Raw genomic sequence first — 20,879 nt, forward strand, 5'->3', positions numbered from 1 at the left:
GATCCTGGAGCATGGGACTGTGCAGAGAGCTGAGCTGCTCTTCCCACTCTGAATCAGGGAGATAAGGACTGGAGCCTAGGCACTGGTGTGCCATCTTTTCTTTTTGTGCCAGTCTTGGGGCTTGAACTCAGGGCTCAGGCACTGTCATGTGCTGTTTTTTTTTCTTTTCGTCGGTTGTGGGGCTTGAACTCTGGGCCTGGGTGCTGTCCCTCAGCTCTTCAGCTCAAGGCGAGCGCTCTACCACTTGAGCTACAGTGCCACTTCCGGTTTCTGGTGGCTTATTGGAGATAGGAGTCTCATGGTCTCCTGCCCGGGCTGGCTTTGAACCGCGATCCTCAGATCTCAGCCTCCTGAGTAGCTAGGATTACAGGCATGAGCCACCAGCGCCCGGCTTGTCATGGGCTGTTTTGCTTAAGGCTACCACTTGAGCCACGGCTCCATTTCCAGCTTTTTGGTGGTGAATTGGAGACAAGACCTTCATGGACTTTCCCACCCATGCTGGCTTTGAACTTGAAAATAAAGGAAAGAGCCAGGTGCTGGTGGCTCATGCCTGTCATCCTAGCTACTCAGGAGGCTGAGATTTGAGGATCGCAGTTCAAAGCTAGCCCAGGCAGGAATATCTGTGAGGCTCTTATCTCCAAATAAACCACCAGAAAACCAGAAGTGGTGCTGTGGCTCAAGTGGTAGATAGCTAGACTTGAGCTAAAGAGCTGAAGGACAGCGCCCAGGCCCAGAGTTCAAGCCCCACGACCAACAAAAATTTTTTTTTAAAAAGGTAAGATTAGCTCAATGAGGAGAGAGATGTAGTTAGCGGTGATCCTGGATGCTTTATCACAGTCTTTGTTGGTCACTCAGAGAATTGAGAGATATTCACTGGTATCTCAGCAACCAAGATGACAGAAGAACCTTTTCTAGGCTCTCAAGGAGGTCCCTGAAGGACAGGGTCTCAGAGCCTGATCTTACTCAAGTCTCTTCTCTCTGCTTCTTAGGGCCTGCTGGCAATGATTAGTCCTTGGGGTCATGTGATCTGCCTAGGCTCCACGATGGCCCTGTCTCCCATTCTAGAAGTACCTCTCCCCATTCTCCATCTGACTCACTCACTCATATACCATATTCTGATCAGAACAGCCTTCCCCCTCCTCCTCTTCCTCTTCCCCTTCCTCCTCCTCCTCTTCTTCTTCTGCCAGTCCTGGGGCTTGAACTCAAGGCCTGGGCACTGTCCCTGAGCCTCTCTGTCTCCAAGGCTAGCACTCTACCACTTGAGCCATAGTGCCACTTCCAGCTTTTTCTGTGTATGTGGTACTGAGGAATTGAACCCCGGGTTTCATGCATGCAAGGCAAGCACTCGACCACTAAAGCCACATTCCCAGACCTAGTCTTTCCATTTCTCAGAAACATAAAACTCCTTCTACTAGACCTGCCTCCTCAAATGACATTTCCTTGGTCTAGAATGTTTTATCTTCCTCTTCTCTTCCTTCCTTCCTTCCTTCCTTTCTTTCTTTCCTTTCTTTCTTTCTTTCCTTTCTTTCTTTCTTTCTCTTTCTTTCTTTCTTTCTTTCTTTCTTTCTTTCTTTCTTTCTTTCTTTCTTTCTTTCTTTCTTTCTTTCTTTCTTTCTTTCTTTCTTTCTTTCTTTCCTTTTTTTTTCTTTGGTTGGTTGTGGAGCTTGAACTCTGGGCCTGGGCACTGTCCCTGAGCTCTTTAGCTCAAGGCGAGCACTCTATCATTTGAGCCACATACCATTTCCAGTTTTCTGGTGGTTCACTGGAGATAGGAGTGTCAAGGACTTTCCTGCCCAGGCTGGCTTTGAACTGTGATCCTCAGATCTCAGCCTCCTGGGTAGCTAGGATGACAGGAGTGAGTGGCACTTTTTGTGCCAGTACTTGGGCTTGAACTCAGGGCCTGGATACTATCCATTAACTTTTCCTCTTTAGGCTAATTCTATACCATTTGAAGCTCAGTTCCACTATCTGGCTTTTTGGTAGTTCATTGGAGATAAGAGTCTCACAGACTTTCATGCCTAGTTGGCTTCAAACCATGATCCTCAGATCTCAGCCTCCTAAGTAGCTAAAATTACAGGCCTGAGCCACAGGTGCCTGGATATCTTAGTAAAAAGGAATAATAATAACAACAACAACAATAATGATGATGATAAGATTGTCCTCTTAGTGAAGAGGCTGATTTGTCTGCATGATCAGGTTCCACTTTAAGTGTCATTTCCTCCAGGAAGTCTTCTCTGACTTGCAAACTAGGTCAAAAGCCTCCAGGCTGACTCTCCCTTTGTATAGTGTTCTTGTGTCTCTAATTAGTTTCATTTGTAGAATAATTAGTTCAGTTTCTCTTCCCCATAAAGAGTTGGTAAACTCTACAATGGAAAAGACCATGAACATCTATTCTGAACATGTTCTGTAATAAGTACTCAATATATTTTTGGTGGAAAAAAGGATGGAAATTTCTCCTACTTCAAGATGAAAACTATAAAGAACTGGAAAACAAAACACAACAAAACTTTCCACTTCCTTCCAAGCCCTAGTCCCACACCAATTCAGTCTCAGGGTAGGTGGTGCTGTACCAAATAAGCTTCGCTTTGCACTTAACTCCAATGAATTGGTGAAGGCATTGCAATTGGTTGCTTTTTATGGGTAGAGAAATTAGCTCTGTCCTGATTTGCAATATCTATGCTATTTTGGGGTTGTTTTTCTCTTTTGAGCCTATTTGTATTAGAGCAATAATTTCACCATTTGGCTACGTAGAGACTCGATTAATATTACAAATAGGGTCCCATAAAATTTACTTCTTGACATTAGAACGTTTTGTTGCTAATTACTCTCCAAGGTTTTTAATTTCAATCCCTCCCTGGTTACTTAGTGCTGAAATTCAAGGGCACAGTTATGTCCCCCAAAGGGAAAGGAGAACTAAGTAATGCCAAGCTTTTATTACTTACTCTTCCTTTTTCTCTCTCTCTCTTTTAAATTCTATCTTCTCCTTTTTTTAACCTGGCCAGAAAACAATAAGCAGATGAAAACTTTATTGAAACAAGCATATAGATGTCTAAGGATATAAAGCCCTCAATTCAAATACTATTTACTAAATACCTGCAAGGTGTTCCATCTTGTGTGGCAGGCATTGAGTATTTAAACAAAACAAAACAAAACTGGGTGTCAGTTCATGCCCATCATCCTAGCTACTCAGGAGGCTGAGATCTGAGATTCTTGGTTCAAAGCCAGCCTGGGCAGGAAAGTCTGTAAGACTTTTATCTCCAATAAACCACTCAGAAAACCAGAAGTGGTGCTGTGTTCAATTGGCAGAGCGCTCACCTTGAGCTGAAGAGCAAAGGGATAAAACCCAGGCCCAGAGTGCAAGTCCTAAGACCAAACCAAAAAAAGAAAAAAAAGTATTAAGGACTCTCAGCTAGATCTGGGGAAGTCCTTCTCATCTGATCGTATGTGGGGTTGATAGCTATAGCTCATCCAGAAGTATCAAGTTGGTCTCCAGGGATTGAAACTAGAGAACTTTGGTCATTTCTCTTTTGAAGATATTGGCTAACCGCATGAAATCTGCATTTTAATAATATTTTGAATGGGTTGATTAAATAGGAACAGATGGTTAAAGTTTGCCATTTTAGGGAAAAAAATAATGAAATATCACATTGCTTAATCTGTCTCTCTCTCTCATGCTCTTCCCAATCCCCTCCCCACCGCATAGATGCTCAAATGCGATGACACTGAAAGCCAACTATTAATAATATTAATTAGTCATTTCAGGTCTCTTCACCTAAGAGTACCCTACGTTTGTCAGCCACCTCTGTATATCTGGGTTAGTCTCTATTCCAATGTGGCCTTCTTACAAGGTGTTGGTTGGGATGAAGTGAGGGAATATAAAAAGTAGATGGGTGCTGGGTGCTGGTGGCTCACACCTGTCATCCTAGCTACTCAGGAGGCTGAGATCTGAGGATCACGGTTCAAAGCCAGCCCAGGCAGAAAAGTCTGTGAGACTCTTATCTCCAGTAAACTACTCAGAAAACCGGAAGTGGCACTGTGGCTCATGTGGTAGAGTGCTAGCCTTGAACTGCAGAAATGAGGGACAGCACCCAGGCCCAGAGTTCAAGTTCGATGACTGACCAAAAAAAAAAAGTAGATGGGGAAATGAGACTAATTTGGGCATTTCCCTGCCATGAAAAAATGGTAGTTTGTGCAAGTGCTAAACAGATACCATCCGCTCCTTGGGTATTCTGTGCTATCCAGCTGCCCCTAGGCAGCTTTGGTTACTGGCACTTCTAGCACAAGAGAAGGCAGAGAAGGTGTGTGTGTGTGTGTGTGTGTGTGTGTGTGTGTGTGTGTGTGTGTGTGTGTGTGTGTGTGTGTGTGTGTGTGTGTGTGTGTGTGTGTGTGTGTGTACACTGGGGCTTGTACTCAGGATCTGAGCACTGTCCTTTAGTTTTTATGTTTACATGGCACTCTAACACTTGAGTCACACCTCCACTTCTGGCTTTTTTGGTGATTCATTGGAAATAAGGATTTCATGGACTTTACTTCCTCTGGCTAGCTTTTAACCATGATTCTCAGATCTCTGCCTTCTAAGCAGCTAGAATCACTGGTTCGAGACACCAGCATTCAGTGGAGACAGAGTATTAAGTGTTATGGGTACCTTTACTTGTATCCATCTCTCTATCAAAGGCCTTTCTGTGAAGTTTTCTTTCTTTCTTTTTTTTGGGGGGTGTGGGGTGGTCATGGGGCTTGAACTCTGGGCCTGGGCGCTGTCCCTCAGCTCTTCAGCTCAAGGTGAGCGCTCTACCATTGGATTGATCGCTAGGACAGGGAAGCAAGTGCCATTTTGGTGTTGCTGCCCAGAAACTCTTGGAGAATGAGCATTGCTTGCTACTCACCCACTGCCAATTCACTACCAACTTCAGTAGCGAGAGTCTCCAGAATGCTCCGTGGATAAACATCATCTCTGTGGCCACACATTGTTTTACGAGCTGAGTCATCAGCCCGGCTGCCTCCTTCAACGCTGCCATCTGATCCTCCAGGCTTCAGAAAACAAGAAGAGATGAAGAGGAAGGGAAACTCCTCAAGTTTCTTGTTTTTGTTTTTGGTAGTCCTGGGGCTTGAACTCTGGGTCTGGGTACTGTCCCTCAGCTCTTCAGCTCAAGGCGAGTGCTCTACCGCTTGAGCCACAGCATCACTTCCAGCTTTCTAGTGGTTTACTGGAGATCAGAGTCTCACGGACTTTCCTGCCTGGGCTAGCTTTGAACCCCGATCCTCAGATCTCAGCCTCCTGAGTAGTTAGGACTACAGGTGTGAGCCATCGATGCTCAACTGTCTGTATTTCTTTCTTTCCCTTTTTTTTGGTGGTGAGGGGGGAGTTTGGTCGTGGGGCTTGAACTCTAGGCCTGGGTGTCGTCCCTCAGCTCTTCAGCTCAAGCCTAGCGTTCTACCACTTGAGCCACAGTGCCACTTCTGGCCTTTTCTGTTTATGTGGTGCTGAGGAATCGAACCCAGGGCCTCATGCATGCAAAGCAAGCACTGTACCACAGAGCCACCTTCCCAGCCTCTCTCTGTATTTCTTACACATTATTTACAAAACCTTTTTGATTCTCTGCTACTTTCAGTAGTCACTCATCTGAAAGAATTTCCATAGGAAATACTGGATTTCTTCATCACTTCTCAAGTTGCAATTTATCATACATGGTAATGCAGTCTACCTAAAGAGTAACAGTGATGTGACAATTTTAAACTGTCTGTTGTCTTCTTTCTTTTTTTTGTCAGTCTTGGGGCTTGAACTCTGGGCCTGAGCGCTGTCCCTCAGCTCTTCAGCTCAAGGCAAGTGCTCTTACCAGTTGAGCCACATCACGGCTTCCTGTTTTCTAGTAGTTTATTGGAGATAAGAATCTCATAGACTTTCCTGCCGTAGCTGGCTTTGAACTGCAATACTCAGATTTTTGAACCACAATCCTCAGATCTCAGCCTCTTGAGTAGCTAGAATTACAGGCGTGAGCCACCAGTGCCTGGTCTTTTTTGGTTCTTAAATAAATTGCTCCACATATTTATCTTTTATAGAGCTACTCAATAAGATGTCTCAATGAATTTTCATGTGTGTGTGTGTGTGTTGGTACTGAGGCTTGAACCCAAAGCCTGAGTTTATTGCTCAAGACTGGCACTCTACCATCTGAGCCACAGTTCTACTTCTGGCTTTTTGGTGGTTAATTGGAGAGAAGAGTCTCACAGACATGACCCTCAGCTTTCTCAGTAGCTGTAAGCTACCAGCACCTGACTTCAATACAATTTTAATTAAAACCATGTATTCATATCAAGGAACTTTATTCTAATTAATGAAGTCTCTGAACTTGGAGATTTGTGAGCTGCTGTGCTAAATACCCCAGTTTTGCATTCTAGCAATGATGATGGTTCTAGTAAACAGATAAGTGGATCATTCACCAGGGTATATGTTAAATTCTTGTCAAATATCAGGTTTTTTTTTTTTTTTGTGTGTGTGTGTGTATCTGTGTGTGTCACAGGACTTGAACCTGGGGCTGGGTGCCGTCCTGGAGCTCTTTTGCTCCAGGCTTTGAGTCATGGGGCGCCTCTTCCAGTCTTCTGGTGGTTTATTGAAGGTAAGAGTCTCACAGACTTTCCTGTCCCGACTGGCTTTGAACCTCGATCCTCAGATCTCAGCCTCCTGGGTAGCTAGGATTATAGCTGTGAGCCACCAGCTCCCAGCTTAAATGGCAGGTATTTTATTAGTCTCTGTGTGGAGTAAAACAAAATGATCTTGCTATTGAAGAAGGAAATAAACAACTGTTTGTATATAAGGCAGACACACACACTTGATCTTCCAGAGGCAGGTAGAAGGAGTAAGGGCTACCAGGAAAAGCCTTGATGGGAGAGAAAAATCCCCTCTAACTAAGGTTAGCTAGGGTGTCTCCAAAAAAACAGTTGGGATGATGAGGATGATCTGTCAATTTCAAGGGAGGAGAGGATGCAGGCTGAGAGATATTGTTTACCAAGAGTCCTGAGAGCCAGGGAATAGATGCTCATGTCTGGAGTTGAGAAGACCCTGGAGAATTCTGGGAGAGTGGTTTTTTTTTTTTTTTTTTTTTTTTGTAGGTGACAAGCTCAGAAATGAATTGCACTGACATCAAAAAGACCCAGAGAGGATACAATTTTCCTTTGAAGTCAGATGTAGAGAAGAGGAAGAAGGAAAGAATTGATGAGGCCGGTAATAAGGTTGGTGTTCCTGGACAAGAGACTCCGTTGAGCTGGTTAGGTCAGGGCAACCATCTTGCAATGGCTTCTTGGATATCCCAAGAAGGATCAGGGTCGTGACAAGCACATGAAGAAAAGTGGGTGATCAGGTCACTTGAAGGGGTAGGTGAGGTTGGCAGAGATGGAGGAAGAGCGTTGGAAAGGTTGACATCGATCAAGATACTTATTACTCACAGACTGGCATGTTGAATTGAAATCCCTTTGTATAACTACTTAAAGATAAAGAAGCCGGGTGCTGGTGGCTCACACCTGTCATCCTAGCTATCAGGAGGCTGAGATCTGAGGATTGTGGTTCAAAGCCAGCCTGAGTAGGGAAAGTTTGTGAGACTCTTATCCCCAATAAACCACTCCGAAAACTGGAAGTGGTGCTGTGGCTCAAGTGGTAGAGTGCTCACCTTGAGCTGAAGAGCTGAGGGATAATACCTTGGCCCAGAGTTCAAGCCCCATGACCAACAAAAAAAAAAGAAAAAAAGAAAAAAGAAAAAAAGAAAACAGCAGGACAGGTCTTGCTCAAGGCCAGTGTGCTATCTTATGTCCTTCTACTTCACTTTAACAACTAAATGGAGTACAGACAGCAAGAGTCTGAGAGTCTAGGATGTATGCACTGCCCTTGTTTCTCACCTGGTGCCCTTTTCCTTTCATTGGCTGGATTAAAGACCACCTCACCCCAGAGTATGTGGTCATCCATTGGACTTCCTCTGTCTGGGAAGCTGTTGCCGAAGATGGGTTCAAACTGGATGTAAGAGTAAACTTTGGGAAATGTGGCCCTTAGGCTCTATAGATGGTCTTCATGTATATCATGTGGTTATGGAATGAGAGGATGAAAGAAGAGCTTATGATCTTTCAAAAGATCTATGGTGTTTGTCTCCCTGGCTGGTCAGAACTCCCTGGAGAGAGCTTCATCCTATGAGGTACTCCACCGCTATGATGGCCAGGGGTCTATCTTTCTGGAACAATTACCTCCGTAAATAAGAACGTCTCTTATTCTCAACTCTAACCACCCACCCTCCCCAGACAACTGTATCTGGCTATCCAGAAACAATCATTCACAGGACAGATATATTCTCGGCAGGAGTGGGGAAGAGGAGTCTATAGGGCAGGAGGTGGTGGTCATCATTTAGGTGAGCAGTCAGGCATGGGAGGGGTCACCAACCACAAAGAACACCTTGAAAGAGTAATTAAGACCTGAGGGGCTGGGAGGGTGGCTTAGTGATGGCATGCTCACCTAGCATGCATGAAGCCCTGGGTTTGATTCCTCAGTGTGCTGTGGCTCAAATGCTAGAGTGATATCCTTAAGCAGAAGAAGCTCAAGGACAGTACCTGGGTCCTGAATTCAAGCCCCAGGATGACCTGAGGATTATCAAGAAACTATTTGTGAGTCAGACTGGGTGTTTCTATGTAGCCTAGGCTGGCCTTGAACTCACAGCTAAGACTGATATGTGTGTGTGTCCCTAACAAGATACGCTAGTACCCGTCCTGATTCAATAGTCACACATCAGATGCTGGGGTGGACGCTGAGAAGTCAAGAAAGATCGCTTTAGTCTGAAGCTTGCCTACAAGCTCATAAGCTGTCAGTCCTACAGGGAAATAAAGCACAAATGAACAAAGTGGGAATCCTAAGCAAAGGAGGGAAGGATTCCGTGTGCTGACAGTGGGATTAGGGCAGATGTCTTGAAGGTGAGGTGCTGAGCTGGGCTTTGATGAACGGGGGTGGGGATGGGTGCCCCAAAATGAGAGTGCGGGATGACATCTGGGGTTGGTGACAGAGAGAGAGGGATCTGTCTGGGGACACCATGGGGGTCCTGATGTAGGCAAGAAGGAGGCTGGCAGTTCCTGGGCTTAGCCAAGGGGGTGTTCACCGGAGCCAATTCATTCTTAGAGCAGAGAGGAAGGACGTGGGTTTTGGGGGGGACAGGATCAGCACTTAGGGTGGCTGGGAGGCGGAGGCCTGGGAACAAGAGAGGCTGCACCCCGTAGGGAAACTCTCTCTAGAGTCCCATCATCGTGGAAAGCGCGGCTGGAACAGCAGGTGCGCGGGGTCTGCGCAGGTGGTCAGGTCAGCAGGACAAGGCCCCGGGTGTGTGTGTGTGCAAGGAGTCAGGGGACTCCACTTAATTCCCTCCAGATCACCACGCCCTGGCGGCTCCAAGGGTGCGTGTGCGTGGTGTGTGTTTGCACATGGGTGCGTGTGCACGTGTGTGCATGCTTCCTTTCAGAGGATGCGGCTGTGACGCGGGTGACACTGGGTCGGGTGTATAAACGGCGTCCCCCCCCAACCCCCTGCATCCCCGCCACCGCCCTCCTCTTCCGGATCTCCCGCCTCTGAGGCCCTGGAGGCGGACAGAGGTGCCGGGTCCTGGGTTGGGGCGGTGGCGGGGACGACCCCTGTCTCGCCTTGAGCCCGCGGTTCTCCGTCCGGTCCTTCTCAGCCTCCGGGGCAGTCAGACTCGTCGTCTGCCGCAGGTTTCCCTCCGCCGGGGGCGCGCGCACACGGGCGCGGGGCTGCGGCGCGCGGGCTCGCGAGCCCGGGCCAAGCGAGCTCCCAGCTCTCCTTCCCTCCTGATTCCCCTCTGCCGCCTCGCGCGCGCGCGCGCGCCGGAGAACCACGCATGCGCGGGCGTCCCGCGAGCCCGGGCCTGGCGAGCTCCTCGCTCCTCCCCCGACCCCCTCCCAACGCCGCCGCCGGCGCGCGCTGGAGAGCCGCGCATGCGCGGGCGTCCCGCGAGCCCGCTGAGGCGAGCCGAGGCGCGGCGGCGGCGGCGGCGGCGCGGGGAAACCCCCGCAAGGAACGCGGCGGCAAGAGACAAGTGGCGAACCGTCGTGCAACGTCGCCAAGGGGAAAAAAAAAAAAAAGGATTGCGACGACAAGCACCGAAAACCCCGAAGGTCGCCGGCGTCCTCTCCGGAGAGAGCCGTGCGGGGCGCGGACGCGGCCGTGGCGTCCCGGGCGGCCTGCGGGGGATGCGCCGCCCGCGGCCCCGCGCCGCCTGACCGGCCTCGCCGCGCCTCGCGGGGCGCCGCCGCCGCCGCCGGGCCCGCGGCCGTCTCCGCCGCGCTGTCTCCCGGCCTCCGCGCCCGCGGGGCCGCGCCCGGCCCGGCCATGTGGACCCGCACCGAGGAGGAGAAGTACGGCGTAGGTCGGTGCGGGGCCTGGTCGCGGTCGGGCTCGGGGTGGGCGGGGGCGCCCTCGGGGTGTGTGGGGGGGTGGGGGCTCCATGGAGGCTCCGCCTCGTTCGGGGCTGCTGCGGTGATGTCTCCGGTCTCCTGCCCGCAGGCGGGGCGCGGGGCGGGTGCGGGGCGGCGGGGCGCGGGCGGGTGGGCGGCGGGTCCCTCGGGGCTGGGCAGGCGGTAGGGGGCGCTGGTGGCCGCGGCCTCGGCAGGTGCGGGGCCCCGCGGGCGCGGGAGAGGGGGGAAGATGGGGGGGGGAAAGGAGGGTAAGGTTCCCCCCCCCCCACCTCCCCGGTAGTTGCTGGAGAGATTTTTCTGGTGCGGGTGGTGATGCGTTGCTGGGGAAGGGGTGGGGGCTGGGGGAGGGGGAGAGACAGTTGATCCAAAAGAAAAAAAAAATATATATATATAGCTAAACCTTGAGCATTTGCAATTTCTAGCATCGATTGGATTAAAAAAAGGAAAAAAAAAAAAGAGAAGTTCCTGCACCTGAGTTGATGGAGCCTCGAGGTTAAGCTGTTTTATCTGCCTCCTGGAATCTTACCAGAAAAACAACCACCACCACCAACCCAAACACCCAAAACCAAGCCGTTGACATCATTTCTTTCTTTTTTTTTTTTTACATCCCCCCCATCCCCCCCCCCCAGTTCAAAATTTTTGCAGACATCGGGGCGCAGATGGTTGGATCCGTTTTGATTTTTGTTTCACCTTCCGTATTTGAAATTACACCTTAGCATGGGAAGCATTGCTGCACGGGGTTGCCAGGGCTTGGTGTGTCTTGTAGACGTGGTTGTGTTTTTGTTTTGTTTTCAAGAAACAAAAACAAAACAACCTTGTTTTCGTGTGGGAGCCTTATCCCTCTTGGAATCTTCTCTTGAGGGTGAAGGGAAACTCCAGAAGCTAGATCATTCTTTTAATCTTGTTTTTCTCTAAATTTAAAAGGAGTGTTTTACAATATTAGTATTTGGTGGCAATTACATGATAGATTTTTGGCTCGACTGCATTATTGATAATTACCTATCATCATGTTCAATTAAGAAACATTTAAAATGTTGAGTCTATAGGTTTTCTCTTTTTCCTTTCCAAGCTTGTAATGGAAAATTTTAGGTAGAGAATCTGTCTAAACATAGATTTTGTTGCCATTTTTGCTACAGTTGAGTCAAGATTTAGTTCACAGTTCATTATGATAGAACTTTTTTTTTTACTGCAGTGCTAACAATTGTTTTGGAAGTTATGCAGATTATTGGGTAAAATTGAATTTATTGAAATTCAAGGACATGCAGAGAGGTCTTCTATGCTAGGAGAAAAACCTTGTTTTGCAAGGTACCTTTTTGAAATTAAAATTAGCCACACTGAGATGGCAAGTGAAAAATGAAGTCTTAAGAGTCTCTGAAAAGGAGTTTGGAAATGATGTCAACAGCTCAGATTCACCTCTAGGGACATTATTATCCCCCCCTCTTTTTTTTTTTTTTTAAAGAGCATTCCTTGAATACCAAATCAATAATATCAAATGATTAGTCCATGGGTTATGTTCTCCATGACTTGCTGTCAGAACTGCTGAACTAGAATAACAAGTGATGCATGGGAAAGTGGTCAGCTGTCCAGTGGTACCTAATTCACTTCTTTCCTTGAGGCTGGGGAGCAACTACTGTAGTTAGTGAGTAGAGTTCAGAGGGATGGCTTCTCTTTACAGGTGCTGTGGGCAAATTACTTAGCATCGTTTTCTTAATGTGTAAATTGGGGATGATGCTTTCCTATCTTACACAGTTGTAAAAATCAAGGGAGAGCACAGCAAGTACTTCATAAATGTGAATTTCTTCTTTCCCTCACAGTACTGAGAGTATTAAGAACAAACTAGGTGTGTTAATTCTGAGATGGAGGTGATGTGAGGCAATAGATGTAGGTATACGTGAGTCCCAAAGCACTAGGATTTGGTGTGTGATTCATTAGGGCTGGATGGAAGTATTCCTAGGGCTGTGTGCTTAGCTTCAGAACAATTTCCTGTTGGAGGGGCACAGGATAGGGGACTTAAAGCTTCTTAAGCAAGTCAGTTATTCTGAATTCTGAGAGTTACTCTTTTTTTTTTTTTTTTAAGAATTTATTGTTAGTATAGAGGTGATATATAGAGGGGTTACATTTGCATGCGTCAGGTAATGAGTACATTTCCTTTCATACTGTCTCATCTGTTCTCTCATTGATAATTACTCTTACTGCAGTTGTGTGTTTTTCTGTTAAGGCAACTCACAGCTGTCATTGACTGTTCCTTCCTCAGTTATAGTTTAAAAGTTTTTGTGTAAATTGTTTGAATCTCAGGACACGTATTTTCCTTTTTCTTTTTTTTCCCCCCATAGGCAATTGAGCACTATTGCCGTAGGCTTTTTCATAAAATTCAGATCAATCTATAAAGTTGCTTCTAGATTGTACTTAGATTGAGAAAAAAAAAATCAGTTAAGAATGGTAGGTATTTAGTTGTTTAATTGCTGTGAGGGCTAGCTTGAAAATTTAACTGTTATCATCGTTCCTGTGAGAAAATGTTTTGAGATCAGTTTTGATTTTTATGACTAATTTGGAGCACAGATTTTTTGTGTGCGTGTGTGAAGCTTTTTTTTTTTTAAATTAGCATATATTAGTCGTACAAGGGGTGGAACACACATTTCTTTTTGAGCTTGCTAACCTAAAATTCCACGGGGGGGGGGGGAAGGGGAGATTAGGTGCATACTTTCCAGCAATTTGAAGAAATGTGAGGCGGACCTTCTTTTTGTTCTGATGTTGGTAAGGGAAGGAGTCCCTGTTGTAGCATTGCAAGGCGTTTCCACTGAAGCTATTTCACTGTACTTGGCTTTTGACATGATAATATCTTGCTGTCTTTCATTTTATTTTTTTGGTTTGAGTTCAGGACTTGAACTCCTCAATACTTGTTTTTGCTCATTGTCTGGCACTCTACCACTTGAACATGCCTCCAGGCTGTACTTTTTTGTCGGTTGTGGGGCTTGAATTCTGGGCTTGGGTGTGTTGTCTCTGAGCTCTTTTTGCTCAAGGCTAGAGCTCTACTACTTTGAGCCACAGTGCCACTCCCTGTTTTTGAGTGTTTCATTGGCGATAAGAGCCTCACCGGGAATTTTCTGCCTGGGCTGGCTTCAAACCTTGATTCTCAGATCTCAGCTTTCTCAAAATCATTTGGTTTATTCATTTTAGGTGATACTGAGCTTCCCTCCCTTTCATTGTAATATTCTGTAAAATTGAGAGGTAGGGAGAGCCATTGATTTTTTTTTTTCTTTCCCTGAGGATCAGTGATGGGCTGGTTGGAGTCTCTCACTTCTGTTACCTTCTATAGAGCCCTAATGTTATATTTGTATTCTACAGATGAAGAAAATGGATCTCAGAGGTTGCTAGTTCTTTCTTGTCATTTAAGAATTGTCTATTCCTCTTAATGTTTTCTCTTGGCAGTGGGCTATGTTTTGTGTTAACACTGTACTGTTCTCTTTCTGTAAGGAGCAGTTGTTGACTGAGCACATTAGTCCAGGTTTTTGCTCTTCATGTCTCTTTCTCTGTTAAACAATTTCTACTTCGCATTCTGTTGCCATGATTGCTTGGAAAGTTCTGCATCCTATTTTTTTTTTTTTTTAACCTTTCCAAGAAGCTTCCTGCTCTGATGAGAAAAATAGTTATTTTTGTGAAACTCCTGTTTTCCTTTACACTGATTGTTCCAAAACTACCTTAAAAACTGAAAACCAAAACAATAACTCTTAACATCAATAGCAGTAACTAGCCACAACAAATACAAAACCATTAAATTCCTAGAATAGATAAGCAGCAAAAATTTGTGTGTATATGCTTTACTTTGACTTCTTCAATGTGGAAACTGCTTCAGAAGACCCATCTTGTTTTTTCCACTGTTGCCATGATGCAGATATTTTAATGGTTCAGTACAGTTATTATTCATTAAGGTTTGCTCTCAGAGCCTTGCACTTGTTAGGCAAGCACTGTACTACACCCCCAACCTTTATTGTTTCAGTTACTTTTCAGATTTTTTTTTTTTTTTTTTGGGTCTGGTCGTGGGGCCTGAACTCTGGGCCTGGGCGCTGTCCCTCAGCTCTTCAGCTCAAGACTAGCGCTCTACCAGTTGAGCCACAGCACCACTACTAGCTTTTTTCTTTTTGCTTATGTGGTGCTGAGGAATCGAACCCAGGGTCTCAGGCATGCAAGGCAAGCACTCTACCACTGAGCCACCTTCCCAGCCCCCAGATGGGGTTTTGCTTGAAGCCTATCTTAGACTGAAGTCCTCCTTCATATATATGCCTCCCTTATCTTTGGGACCATAGCACATAACCACCATGGCCAGTTTGTTTGTTGAGATTGGGTCTTGCATACTTTTTGCCCAGGCTGATCTTGAGCTTTGATCCTCTCAATTTCCACCTCCCAATTTACTGGGATTACAGGCATGAACCACTATGCTCCTCCAGTTTCTCTTCCTCTTTTTCTTCTTTTTGCTGGTACTAGAGTTTGAACTCAGGTCCTTGTGTTCCCACTCAGCTTGCTTGCTCATGGCTGATGTTTTGCTTCTTCCAGCCTGACTCCTTTGCTGATTTAACTGGAGATAGAGTACCCAGTTTTTGCTCAGGCTTGCTTTGAACCTTTACCCTACTCCTGAGTAGCTAGAATTATGAAGCACTTTGTGTGTGTGTGTGTGTGTGTGTGTGTGTGTGTGTGTGTGTGTGTTGGTTATGGGGCTTAAACTCAAGGCCTGCCTGCTGTGTGTGTGTGTGTGTGTGTGTGTGTGTGTGTGTGTGTGTGTGTGTGTGTTATGGGGCTTAAACTCAAGGCCTGCCTGCTGTCCCTGTGTGTTTTTTTTGCTAAGGCTAGTGCTGTACTACTTTGAGCCACAGCACCACGTCTGGTTTTCTGGTGGTTTGTTGGAGATCAGAGTCTCATGAACTTTCCTGCCCAGGCAGACTTTGAACTGTGATCTTCAGATCTCAGCCTCCTGAGTAGGTAGGATGACAGGCGTGAGCCACTGGCACCAGTTACCGCTATTTACACACACACACACACACACACACACACACACACACACACACACACACACACACACACACACACACACACACACACACACACACACACACACACACACACACACACACACACACACACACACACACACACACGCGCTAGAGGGTGAGCAGTTCTCTTTGAGGTAAAGACATTCACTTGTGGTTGAGAAGGTATGATAGGTCCAGGACTTTATTTTGTTCTAAAAACCAAGGATGTACTAGATCTTTTATGATCGTGGGTCTTGTGTTTATAGGGATTGAGCATATTCAGAATTCTACTTGAACATTACACCAGAAGTAGAGGGAATGATCTAAGGTACTAACCTAGTAAGTGCTTAGTTGAAACTTGAATCCAGGGCATAAGGATTCTAAGACATAGATTTTTTATTTACTTATTTATTTATTGTCAGTCGTGGGGCTTGAACTCTGGGCCTGGGTGCTGTCCCTCAGCTCTTTAGCTCAAGGCTAGCACTCTACCACTTGAGCCACAGCTCCACTTCTGGCTTTTTCTGCTTATGTGGTGCTGAGGAATCGAACCCAGGGGCTCATGCATGCAAGGCAAGCATTTTACCACTGAGCCATCTTCCCAAGACATAGTTTTTTTTTTTTTTTTTGTCGGTCGTGGGGCTTGAACTCTGGGCCTGGGCGTTGTCCCTTAGCTCTTCAGCTCAAGGCGAGCGCTCTACCACTTGAGCTACAGCGCCACTTCCGGTTTTCTGGTGGTTTTATTGGAGATAGGAGTCTCACGGTCTCTACTGCCCGGGTTGGCTTTGAACCGCGATCCTCAGATCTCAGCCTCCTGAGTAGCTAGGATTACAGGCGTGAGCCACCAGCGCCCGGCAAGACATAGTTTGTTATATGATGCTATGTTGCCTCTAAATGGTATTTGTCAGCATTGTATGTCTGGCCTGAAAGTTGATGCCTACTATCTAGGTTTTCGGTTTAAACCAGATAGACATATTTAAGGAATTTTATTTCCATATTGGACATTTACTAAGATGGCTGGATATTTCTCCTTCCAAATGTTATGATTTACATGGGTAATGAGTATAGATGGGCTGGGAAGGTGGCTCAGTGGTAGAGCGCTTGCCTTGCATGCATGAGGCCCTGGGTTCGAATCCTCAGCACCACATAAGCAAAAAGAAAAAAGCCGGAAGTGGCACTGTGGCTCTATTGGTAGAACGCTAGCCTTGAGCTGAAGAGCTGAGGGACAGTGCCCAGACCCAGAGTTCAGGCCCCATGACCGGACCCAAAAAAAAAAAAAAAAAAAGAAAAAGAATGGTCTGTATGTGTTACTCAGGCTGGTCTTGAACTCCTGGGCTCAAGCAATAATCCCATCCTAGCCTCTTGAGTACCTGGGAATACAAGTATGTGTCAGCTACCACGTCTAGTTTCACATGTTAATTGAAAATTTAACTGGTAGCAACATTCATGGGCCTGGCAAGGTTGGCACAATCCTGTAATGGCAGTTGTATGGGAAATGTAGGTAGCAGGAGGATCATGGTCTGAGGATGGCTAGGGCAAAAACCATGAGATCCTATCTGGAAAAAACTCATTCTAAAAGGCCTGAGGGGGCTGGGAAGATAGCTCAGTGGTAGAGAGCATTTGCCTAGCCAAGTGTAAAGACCTGAGTTCAAATCCCAGTACTGCCAAAAAAAAGACAAAACAACACAGCAAGTCTTCATTATTCATGAGTTTATTACATGTATTTTTGACTAAGTGAAATCACACAATTAAAAAAAAAGCAAATTTCAAAGGTGAAAATTTCAGAATCTCATGCATACATTTCCCAGAGCAGTTGATAAGGCGGGGTTCTCAGTCAGTTCCATTTGTTATTGGTCTTTTTTTTTTTTTTTGTCTTTTCTTTTTTTTTTGGTACTGGGGATCAAACCCAGGATGTTGCACTTGCTAGGCAAGCGCTTTGCCACTGAGCTACATCCCAGCCCTGTTATTGGTCTTTAAATCATTATGTGATCTGTCTAGTGTTTTTCCTGCCCTTAATTTTTAAAAGTATGCCTCCTCCAAAGCAGGCTAAATGTGAATGTGTTTAATAATAAAGTGAAAAAAATGTAGGTTTATTGCAAGGCATCTGGCTTGTCTTTAGCAGAATTTGGATAGCATTATGGGAAAAATGAATTAAGTACTTGAGCTATATGTGTCCTTAGTATTTGCTGCCCTCCCTCCCTCTCTCCCTCCTTCCCTCCCTCCCTCCCTCCCTCCCTCCCTCCCTCCCTCCCTTTCTCCCTCCCTCCCTCCCTCCCTTCTTTCCCACCTTCCTACCTTCCCTCCCCTGTCAGGGCCTTGGTGTTATCCCTTTGCAGTTTTGTAGTCTCTTTGGAACCACGTATTTGTGAACCATATACTTGGACTTTAGATTGACCGATCACTTTGCCTTTCAGTGTAAGAATATGTTTTAGAGTCATTACAACAAGTTAGAAACGTTGTACCATTTTCTTTTGAGCTTTTTAGACACATTCAAAAGCGTATGGTCTAAAGCATGGTGGTTTGAAAAGGATGGTCATTGAAACTGAAAGTACCTTATATTCCTAACCTTTTGTTACCTTGGTGCCAAATTTAATTTAATTTTTACAGTGCTGGTGATCAAATCCTAGGCCTTAAGTGTGCTAGACCAGCACTTTATCACATCCCAACCCTGAATTTTAATTTCTCATAGTTTGCATTTTGAATCTTTCTATTGAATTTTTGTTTCCTAATACTTGATTATAAGAATGATCAGAAATTATTCCCCATGTATGAGCACCAGTGAGTAGGTTGTTTCAGGGTTTAATTTCCAAATTATGCTTTTATTTTATGAATAAACATGTTTATGATTATGATTATGCTCTCAAGTCTCTTACATACCCCCTCTTGACAACTTTTGTATGTAGAAGTAAAATTTTGTAAACATTTTGCATATACAGGAGGATCTGGAAGCCTTTTTAATTTTTAAAATTCATAAAATGCATCACCATATTATTTTACCTGTGGCTCCGATACTTGCTTTTGGTTTGTTAATGTCACACATTAGGACACTTTGGTAAAAATAATGACTATGTTGGGAAATGTCATTCAGAAGCTTCCTGTTTTTCTGTTTATCTACAGTGGGATAAATTCTCAACCTCTTGATTCCATCTGTGTCTCTCTTTCCCTTCAAAAACACTCAGGAGTTCTCACTGATGAGTGAGAACCAACACTGAAAGAAAAATTAAAGCCTAATAAACACAGAACTTTAAAGATTTAGTTGTATACTTCCAACAGATGTGAATTTGACCTGTTCCCATATATATATATCTAGGCATAGTAACTCTCACCACTTTTTGAAGTAGCCCACTCGCTTGTTAGATAAATGAATTAGAACATTATTCTTTTTATTAGTGAATACAATTAATGTCTTCTTGTACATTGTTATAAATTAATTATGTCCTTTGTTTACATATAAATAACTTGGATCATAGCCCTTTTCTAATTTATGAAATTTCAGAGTTCTAAGGGCTCTTAGAGACAATGTGGTTTAATACTCCAGAGTTATGACTAGTTGGACTAGCTAGCTTTCATTAAGTCTTTACTCTGTGTCTAGCTTTAGTGTTATGATTCAAATTTGAGTTTTCAGCCTCATCTGCTGACTTCCTATTTTTGAGCAGTTGGTTGTATGAGATGGCTTTTGGCAAGTTGTCCTTCAGGAGTGTGAATGTTAGCCTACAAGCCTCCTCCCTCCTGGCTTAACATGCTCTTTCCCTAGGCAATACTAGGCCCATGCAGTAAAGGCAGCAAATGATCAACTCCTTCCCTCTTTCCCTGAGAGAGCACCCCATTGGGATGGCTATGACTATATAAGGCAATGGGATCCCCCAAATCCTGGAGGTTATAACAGGTCACCTGAGCTGATAGCCGGCACTTCTGACTTCCTCTCACCTTGTGAGAAGGGGTCTTGCAGGTCCCCTTTCTGCCAATAAACCTTTCCTTTGCTCTTCCTACCTGGATGTCTGAGTGGTTTTCTGGCTGAGTCTAATTTACTCTTAACAGTGAGGATGCTTGTTTTCTGTATTTTTGTCAGCATTGGACATTACATATTTCCTCCACAAATTTGCATATTCAAGAATTGCATGGAAGCGGCACTATGGCTCAAGTGGTAGAGTACTGGCCTTGAGCTGAAGAACCCAGGGAAGTGCCCAGGCCGAGAGTTCAAGCCCCATGACCGACCACTGAGAAAAATACATCCTGAAGCATTACAAAAGAAAAGGGGCTTAATTGATTCCACATCTTCTGCCTCAGTCATTTTTCTGAACTTTCTTATGTGTTGGCATTACTAATATAAATAAGTGATATGATGTGATACTTATTTTTTCCTCACTGAAGTCCATAGGGAAATAATTCTTTCTTTCTTTTTTTTTCCTGTTGGTCGTGGGGCCTGAACTCGGCCTGGGCTCTGTCCCTCAGCTCTTCAGCTCACGGCTAGTGCTCTACCATTTGAGCCACAGCACCACTTCTGACTTTTTCTGCTTATATGGTGCTGAGGAATCAAACACAGGGCCTCAGAAATAAATTTTTTTTTTTTTTTGTCGGTCGTGAACCTTGAACTCTGGGCCTGAGTACTGTCCCTGCTCTACCACCTGAGCTATAGCGCCACTTCCGGTTTTCTGGTCGTTTATTGGAAATAAGAGTTTCATGGACTTTCCTGCCCGGGCTGGCTTTGAACCACGATCCTCAGATCTCAGCCTCCTGAATAGCTAGGATTACAGGCGCGAGCCACCTGCGCCCGGCTCCAATAGGGAAATAATTCTAATTAGTAATTCCCTTGTTTTCTCATCTGGCTGTGATGCTCCTAGGGAATTGTGGGAGTGAGGGGCAGATATGTGGGACTCTGACTCACTACCACTGACTTGAAGTGGTAGTTTTGTTTTTCTTTCTATGTACATTTCTTTTTCTCTGTAACTACTTGGAATATCATCCTTTTCCAATTTATCAGCCACCCATTGCTGTGTGCTTTTTTCTCTAGCCTATATTTTCAAGTTAGACCTGAATTGAACTTGGTCAGTTACTTAACTGAGTAATCAAATGGAAAACTAAAGTGGCTCTTTTCCCTTCCGTTTGTATTTTTCCCCTTTCCTTTCTTCTCACTTCCCTCCCTCTTTATGTTTTCTTTCAATTCATTTCCTTTGTAATAGACTTAATAGTGATACTTTTACTCATGGTCAAGGTGGGACCCTATAGACCATGCCTATCTTTACCCTGTAGAAGTGCCAGATAAAAATTTGGTGTGTGCACCAAGGCAGTTGTCCTTCTTTTTAAATTTTTTAAATTTTTATTAGTTTATTGTTATAGAGGTGATGCAGTTACAGAGGGATTACAACTACATGAGTCAATCAGTTGCCCTTCCTGAGTTGAGTACATGTA

General features: G+C 45.1%; 1 protein-coding gene across 7 annotated transcripts in view; it reads left to right on the top strand.

Annotated features, from left to right (window-relative positions):
* Positions 1-10,307: 10,307 nt before the first annotated feature.
* The window catches only part of LOC138815943 (dedicator of cytokinesis protein 3), a 192,816-nt gene continuing 182,244 nt past the window's right edge, over positions 10,308-20,879 (top strand). For 6 of the 7 annotated variants that reach the window (XM_070005339.1, XM_070005345.1, XM_070005340.1 and 3 more), the window contains exon 1: positions 10,315-10,400. In XM_070005339.1, coding sequence (XP_069861440.1) covers positions 10,364-10,400 — 37 coding nt within the window. In that variant the 5' untranslated portion in view covers positions 10,315-10,363. Of the gene's footprint in view, positions 10,401-20,879 lie in introns of all 7 variants that reach the window. The other variant, XM_070005342.1, reaches the window with a different exon arrangement.

The sequence above is a fragment of the Dipodomys merriami genome, unplaced genomic scaffold, assembly GCF_024711535.1.
Source record: "Dipodomys merriami isolate MVZ:Mamm:240054 unplaced genomic scaffold, mDipMer1.0.p SCAF_68, whole genome shotgun sequence".
Lineage (NCBI taxonomy): Eukaryota > Metazoa > Chordata > Mammalia > Rodentia > Heteromyidae > Dipodomys > Dipodomys merriami.